Source organism: Sinocyclocheilus anshuiensis, unplaced genomic scaffold, assembly GCF_001515605.1.
Source record: "Sinocyclocheilus anshuiensis isolate Anshui unplaced genomic scaffold, SAMN03320099.WGS_v1.1 scaffold1163, whole genome shotgun sequence".
Lineage (NCBI taxonomy): Eukaryota > Metazoa > Chordata > Actinopteri > Cypriniformes > Cyprinidae > Sinocyclocheilus > Sinocyclocheilus anshuiensis.
In genome coordinates this window covers 428,271-436,795 of record NW_015544295.1, presented here as the reverse complement: position 1 = coordinate 436,795, position 8,525 = coordinate 428,271, and the positions used below count along the sequence as shown (strand labels likewise).

At 37.7% G+C, this 8,525-nt stretch overlaps 1 protein-coding gene across 1 annotated transcript; it reads left to right on the top strand.

Moving 5' to 3' along the window:
* The first annotated feature begins 1,218 nt into the window (after positions 1–1,218).
* tgoln2 (trans-golgi network protein 2) lies at positions 1,219–7,939 on the top strand. Its single transcript, XM_016499014.1, has 4 exons — positions 1,219–1,391; positions 3,927–4,891; positions 5,021–5,104; positions 7,555–7,939. Exons 1-4 carry the CDS (start codon positions 1,349–1,351, stop codon positions 7,555–7,557), a joined length of 1,095 nt encoding a protein of 364 aa, XP_016354500.1. The 5' UTR covers positions 1,219–1,348; the 3' UTR covers positions 7,558–7,939.
* The last annotated feature ends 586 nt before the right edge of the window (positions 7,940–8,525 follow it).

The following is an 8,525-nucleotide window of genomic DNA, read 5'->3' as shown; positions in this document are numbered from 1 at the left end:
CTGTGAGCGCAAGTCTGAGAGCGCAATTGTCTGAGAGTGCAAGTGTCTGAGAGCGCAAGTCTGATAGCGCAAGTGTCTGAGAGTGCAAATCTGAGAGCGCAAGTGCAAGTCTGCAGCCAGACCCTCTTGGACAGTGCTGCTGGATCTTCTGAGAACTGAACGGTAACACGGATAGGGTGCCACAATCCAGACCCTGGCATTTCTTTTCTGTCTGCCAGTGGTACATCGTACAAAGTGGTCTCCAGAGTGTTTGACATGTCTCGTTCCACTGTCACCGCGTTGTCCTCCGAGTCACTGAGGAGGTGCTGGCCATTCACCAAGAGATTCACCTCCTGAAGATTCCACTGCTTTCTCTTGCCTAATAGAGAATGGCCAATAATGTATTTGTTAAGCATTCTCTCAAGAAGAGAAAACAGTCTCTCCCTGCTCTCCTGTGCTCTTCTCTTCTCTGTCTCTCTCTGGAGTTTGATGTCCTCTCAGAGTAGCTCCACCAGCTTCCACTCACTCCCTCACCTGTCCCAGGACACTTACAATCCTAAGGCAGAGCAATTAAACCATGCCTGTTAACAACAACAGCACAATGAATTTCAGCAAAAATGTGTGTATTAACTTACTTCGTATTTTTTAAGTCCTTCCCCAGCAGACTCATTTTCTCCAGAATAGTCCTAAAACAAGAGGAAATGGAAACACTTATGACAAAGGTTGTTTCATTGACAAAGTGACATTTAAAAAAAAAAGATTATGTACCCATTTTTTTCCACTGCTTTATCTTGCCTAATAGAGAATGGCTAATAAATAATGTATTTGTTAAGCATTCTCTCAAGAAGAGAAAACAATCCCTCCATTCTCTCCTTGCTCTTCTCTCCTCTGTCTCTCTCTGGAGTTTGATATCCTCTCTGAGCAGCTCCACCAGCTTCCACTCACTCCCTCACCGGTCCCAGGACACTTGCAATCCTAAAGGCAGAGCAAATAAACCATGCCTGTTAACAACAACAGCACAATGAATTTCAGCAAAAATGTGTGTATTAACTTACTTCGTATTTTTTAAGTCCTTCCCCAGCAGGCTCATTTTCTCCAGAATAGTCCTAAAACAAGAGGAAATGGAAACACTTATGAAAAATATTAAGACGGGTGCAATCTTAACATTAGAAAATATGACACTGCAGGACATGCATACAAAATACTGAAGTGCTCATCCTGAGTTTACGATCTTGACGCTGTGACGCAGTCGCACTTCAGATGCGCACTTCGGAGTGCGCGGACCTCACTTTGGGACACGACACAGCTCTTGGCTTTACTGTCAGCGTTTAGTCAAGCTCGTGCCACTGTGTCACTGTCTGAAGCCATAATGCGCTTAACAACGCTGTTTATCGTCCTCTGCGCTTATCAAGGTGAGTTAATGTATTACACTAGTTATAGTAATATTCGTAAGATGTTTGTGGGATTGGGACACAATATCGATTGATAAATCTCGTGACATGTTTATCTCTAAATACTTGTGCGCACTGTATTTGGAAATAAAACGAATATCTCTGCTATTATTCTACATGTTGTTGGCTAATTATTCTCCTAAAGTACGACATTTTCCCCACTTTTGTAATGCGTGACAGTTTTTGGGGCAGAGGTGGTAAAACATGTCTGGCTCAACCACATTCCTGCTTTTGCAATTTAAGCAAATAGGATATACTTCCTGTTTGTGGTCGCCATTGTTTACATATTGCGATATCTGCGTGCGTGTTCCCTATTTACCGTATTCTCTTAGTAAATCGGTAAAAATATACAGACAGATGACAAAATAAGGCGAAAACCAACATGAAGACTATTAGTAGGGTGTTGGGCCACCAGAACAGCTTACATGCTCCTTGGCATTGATTCTGCAAGTCTAAGAAGGGCTTGACCCTAACCTTTTCCCCAAGGAGCACATGTGTTCCTAAGTTGAAAAATGTAGAAGCGCAATGCAAATTTGTCAAAGTATGTGTTTTAGCTTAATAAGGGGGATATGAGACATTTACAAGCACAATTATTTAATTGATCAGAATACAGAAAGTACACACGGTTTTTAAATAATTTTGTTTCAGACTCTATTTAATAGGCTAATTATATAATTATTTATAGTCCTATTATATTATATGTAGCCTACATTAGGTATGTGATGGTATTACATTTTCACAATAGTCGTTTAAGCTTTTGTCACGGTATCACAATATATAAATTAGTAAGAGAAAAAAAGTGTTGTCCTCCTAACAGGTTAAATAACTTTATTAAAGAAAGACTTTATTTAAAAAAACAAATACACAAAAATATAAAGTAAACCAGTGTTTCAAGGTTAGAGTGCAAAAGATTAACGTTCAGATGAACGAAAGAACAATAGGTAACACTTTACAATAAGGTCCCGTTTGTTAACATTATTTAAAGCAGGTTAACATTAACTAACAATATGCAATAGCTAATTGTTGCAGTAGTTAATATTATTTGTTAACGTTGACTAATAAAATTACAACTATTTATTGTTAGTTAATGTTAGCTCCATTGAATAATATTAGCAGACACAACTTTTGATTTTATAATGTATTATTAAAAGTTGAAATGAACAAACTATGATTAACAAATGCAATCATTGTTAATTCATGTTAACAAATGTAGTTAATTAATGTTAATGGAACCTGTTAAGTGTTACAGAACATACAATAATAACGAATCAGTTAGATAGGCCATGTTTTAGGTTCGATTAAAAGGAAAAAAATGTTTAAGTTTGAAATTAAACGGCTCATTAAGTCTTTAAGTAATTATTTGGTGCTATGGTGAAGACTAAAGTGAATATAAATATCTAAATGACTATGAAACATTGGGCAAATTCCAAACGGCTTTTTTGCGCCCTTGAAGGGCACTTCGGGAAGGGGACGCCATTTGTAGGGACGTTCCAAACGAATCCCTTCGCGAAGGTCCCTCCCAGAAGTCCGTTAGCAAAGGGAATATGCGATGGTCACTTCACGGAAGTGATTTCCGTTTGTGATCATGTGATCTTCGGTTAGGAGATCTTGCGACGCATTTTAAAGCAAAGTTGTGGTTCATTTCGACTTCACATACAAACGTAAGTAATTTAATAGCTAATTAAATTTGTCTTTATTTTAATGTAATACAAAAATGTTTTCGTCAGAAATATTATTTAAGATGGTAGTGTAAGCAAGTTTAAGCAAGTTTAGTTTGAAAAAGCTTAATAGTAAATAAGTAAATAATTAGAAATATATATTTGCAACAACTGGTGGAGTGCTGAATGCACGCATGCGCAGCATTGTCAAGGTAACATTTGGTCAGTCATTCCCTTCGCCAAGGGAGTTCCAAACGCTTATACGAGACAGTAATGCCCTGCACCCTTCAAAGAACACATTTCAAGGGCCCTGCCCTTCGAAGGGAGTAGGGCATAGGGATGCTCACTTCCGTTTGGAATTCGCCCATTATTTACACAGTTCAGAAAGTAGTGCAGCTGCTTTGTTTACAGGGTTACCGGGGTAACGGCAGCGTCAGCGCCCTCTAGTGGCGAGTGTGTGTTTTCATTCAGTGTGTCCCCTTCCCTCGCTCCACCTTTCTTCTCATCTGTGCTCAAAAAAAACGTTTTTTTTTTTTTATTTCAGTAATCATATGAGGCTGTATTGCTGTTTTTCCATAAATAAATTGAAGAAATTAATACGTTTGTTATAGGCTACTGTGTAAGTTAGGCTGTTTAAGAAATTGTATTTACGCTCATGCTCCTAAATACATTTTCCTATTTTTAGTCGCAAATGCGAGTGAACTGCTAGCACTGTCCAGCCCTGCTAAGGACATGGGACACGATTCCTTCATTTGAAGTTTTGATAATATGATAGGCTTAAACTGTGTGTTATGCCCAACATTTTATTGTGATGTTTCTATTTTGTGATATTTTCCAGTTTGCTCACCGCCGAGTAACATTTCAGGAGAAAATTCTAGACAACTGGATGCAGAAGAGGGTACAACTGTTTCACCGAGAACAGCTGCAAAAGGGCCAAAAAGTAATGATGTAGACACTTCAAATAATAATGATCCAGATTACAAAATAGGTGAAAAACCAAATGAAGAACAGAAGAACCCATCTGCCAGCAATAAAGAAAGTAATAAGGAAATTGCCCCTCAAACTCCTGAAGAAACTCAAAGCAAAAATAATGAAGCAAACAATGAAAAGAGTCAAACCCTAACTGAAGGTGTTAATGAAAACACACCCCTGGAAAATGCTAACAAAGATGAAGCTGAGTCAAATAATGAAGGAAAAGACAAGCTGCCCGCACTTGCCCAAAATGAAACAGACAATCCAAAAAACAACAAAGAAACTGATGAAGCTGCACCAAAAGAAGAGGCTAAAGAGAAGATGACCTCAGCTGAACTAAATAAAGAAGATGATGCACAAGCAGGCTCTAAACCTGCTGAAGGTGGTGGAGAAAAACCAAAAGATGATGGAACAGGTCAAGAGGAGCATAAAGACGTAGGTGAACCAACTGGTGACAAGAAGCCGACCATAGCTGACCAAAAAGAAGAGGCTGAAGACAATAAGAACTCTGAACCTTCTGAAGAGGGTGAAGATGAAACAGATGGCAAGAGTGAAGAGAAGTCACCTGGACCTGAGATCCCTACAGATGAAGACGTACAAAATGGTGATTCAGCAAATGACCCTGAAGAAGGTGAAGGTGAAGGTGAAGATACTGTTGATGAACCTTCAAATGAACAGGATACATTTAACAGCAAAACAGAAAAGAAGGAAAATAAAGTGAAAGCTTATCAACAAGAGGAGAGTGCAGAGAACAGCCACTTCTTTGCCTATCTGGTCTGTGCCGTTATACTGGTGGCTGTGCTGTATATCGCCAGTCACAACAAGCGCAAGGTTAGTGGGTCTGTTTGTACATGCACCTTTTTCCATCCTAGAGACTTTGTGCGTTTTTAGTTTTTTTACTGCTGTATTTTAAAGATGTCAAATAGCAATTAAATGACTTTAATTCGCCTTTGCCTGCAGATCATTGCCTTCGTCTTTGAGGGCCGGAGATCAAGAGGCACACGGAGACCCAAGTCATCTGATTACCACAAACTCGACCAGAGTGTAAGTAGCATTACGTACACACACAGTGAGTTAAGGCTCCTATCTATTCCTTTTATTTTAAAATATTTGAAAAATACATAAACGGACTTAAAAAAAAAAAATGCACACATTTTCTAAATTAAAATTCCTATTAATAATGTGTTTATCAAGCATAAAGTAAAACATTCCAGGGTGATAAAACTGTCATAATATCATATTGAAGGAAAAATATAAAAATAAAACCTTAAGTAGTTTAAAGGGGTCATGAACTGCCTTTTGTACTTTTGTACTGTTTTCTGAGGTCCACTTATAATGTTACCTAGATTTTACATCATAAAACATCATAATTTAGAAGTAATAGGCTATATTTTTGACCCCCCTCATCAGAACGCTCTGTTTGAATAGGCGTGGCGGATCATAGACTCGGAAGTAAACACCCACGGCTATGATTGGCTAACAGTTGTGTATTACATTCCTCACAGATGGACACCGCAGTGATTTAGATCAGAAATGCATAAATAACTCAATACATATTAAACAATCTGTAATGACAGGCAAAGCAATAGTGATTACGTAATAAAAACAGTTACTCACACTTGTGTGTTGCAATATAGTCGGCACAGCGTCATCTTTTAGTTTCAATCTTTCTGAAAATCCTGCGTCGATTGTGCCTTGTTTGTAAACAAATACGCTGTAAAATGAAGTGAACAAAGGACAACGTTCTTACCGACACGGTCTGGAACTTTATTAAAAATAAAGTTCATCAAATCAAATTTATCGTGTGGTTTCAAGACCTGCGTTTGTCGCTGTCAAAAACGTTTTGAGTTCTGAAACTTACAGAATATTTTTATAACACAATCCTCTTATATGTCAAACGAACAAGGGAATTTTGATTTCTAAGTTCATGACCCCTGTAATAAAGCTTTTATATGTTTAACAAAACCACTTTGTAACAAAGTTCGTAGTCACGGGAAGAAGGAGGCGGGAACCGGCGAACATTTGAACAAAACTTTAATAATAAAATAAACACAAAATAGCGCGACAGCCCCTCGCGGACGACTGTCTCGGACAAACAGAACCAAAACACAAAATAAAGTCCAGGCCTGGTTCTCTCTCGTCCAACACTGTCGTCACTCCTCCTTTTATCCTTCCGGAGCTCCTCTGTGGGACTCGAGACCGGTGAGTGGCGCAGGTGTCGCACATTAGCTTTTACTCCACCGGCCTCGTTCTGCTCCCACGGCTCTCGGCCCCGCCCCTCTCGTCACACACTTTTTAGTATTTTAAAAACTTAAGTCCGCTAAATCAGTCATGTTGTGTAACCAACATGCATGGAAACAAATCAAATGAAAACATAAAACAGGAAATGATTTCATAGAGAGGAGCTGTGTAGACGCTCATTTGACTTTTTATGACAAGACAAAGTTAGTTCAGAAAGTAATGTGGTGTGAAAACTCCCCAAAACTTTTACTATATTTGTAAAAAGACTGATTTATTAAAACACTTAAATCTATTCACACATATATTCAAGGTGTTCAAGGAAAATATGTCATTATTATGATTAGTGTTCTCTTTTTAGTTAGTTACACCACATGAAATTTTGAGAGAATGTGGAATTTGAGAAAATTTGAAGTTTCTTAATGTTATGAAAGGTTTTCGAAATAATGTGAAGAGGATATGTTTTAAGCTGTTTTTAAATATTTTCTCTTTGTTTTTATCAGTTATACTCTTATTTGTCATTAACCCAAATACAAGTTAAACTCAGTTATGCAACTAAACAAAAAGCTTGCTAGTTGAATGTAACCTAATTATGTTGAGCTGCAACATAACACACAATTTAAATCATAAGAACAACACTCTGATTTTTGCACCTTTTCCACCATCAGCCAAACTGTGCCATTCTGAAATATAACTGTAGCCGTTCCTTATCATTCTTAAGCCCCGTTCACACCAAGGACGATAACTATAAAGATAACGATAAAGATATAGTTCTAAAAATCGTTCTCAGTATTAAAGAATAGCAGAGTCCACACCACAACTATAACGATAAAGACAAAGAGAAACTATATCGTTGTGATCACTTTCAGAACGATTTTTCTCCAGCTGATGAACGACACAAACATTGACAGCCAATCAGAATCCATCCTGCTGTAACGAGCTCGAGAATTTAAAGCGGCAGACGAGTGTGCACTTAGAATAAACAGACGATATCGTTCGCTGGTGTGGACGCTAATATCGTTATCTTTATAGTTATCGTGCTTGGTGTGAACGGGGCTTTAGAACCCGTTCAGCCCGATGGTGGAAAAGCAGCTTATGTTAATCAAATAAAACCGTCCAATAAAAACATCTGTTGCCACGTTATTACATTACATTAAGTAACAGTTTTTACTGCAGTAGAATTTAGTTGTTAAACCAATCAATTCTCTTACATTTGAACTGAAATTTTATTGTGTGTTCTGTATTCTGTTTTCCAGTGAGAAAACCCAGTCAGATGAGTCAGCGGTGGATGAATCTAAATATTTGAAGTGTGATTTTGAAACTTGAATTATCCATAATGAGGCATATATCACCACTCATAAACATTGCACAGAAACTGTCACTAACTCATCCAAAATGATATTAATAATGACAAATTCTCATCCATCCGTAGCATGTCAGGTATGTTGAAAACAATGTCTCTTGTAGTTCTAAAATGTCTGGGACGATCTTCAGTCAGGTTTAGAGTGTTACGAACACACCGGTACATATTGCAGATGTTGGTTCTGTGGCCTCTCGTTCTATTTAATTTCCGAGCCTTTTTTGGTAGAGTTACGTGGTTGTCTTTGTTTTTTCTTTTTCTCAATTTATTGCTGGGCGAAATATGTAATACCGAAGGAACCGATATGTATATTTTTGAAAGTATATGTTGGCTGCTTTTTCATGAAGATGAATGACGTTTAATGGGAGATTGGGAATGATTGAGTTTTGAAATGTTCTTCTTGACATTTCTTGAGCACTTCTTGAAGCTGATCGCACACATTTATGGGACAGGTGAATTCTTTCTACAGGTGTGGATTAGAAAAGGAGTGGCAAGCTTTTGTTCTTCTGTTAAAGATGTTCAAAACACCATGAAAGCATCTTAACTGCTCTATGAATGCTAAGTTAGCTTTAAAGGGCTCAACACAAAGGATTTTATTTGCTGGCCAAGTCAGACCAGTCCAGTTCATACTTGCCCTTTTCACTGGCCCAAGAACAAAAATAATTTAATGCGTCAGAAAGAAATGTTTTATATATATATATATATATATAATTTTTTTTTAAATACTATCATTTATTAGGGTTTAAAGCAATTTAAATACATTTAATTGCATACAGTGTGCACACCATCTATGCTGTGAGGTGTTTGAGTGGGTTTAGTCTGTTTATGTTGTATTTGAATTGATCAGTCAGGGGTTCGGTTGTGGTT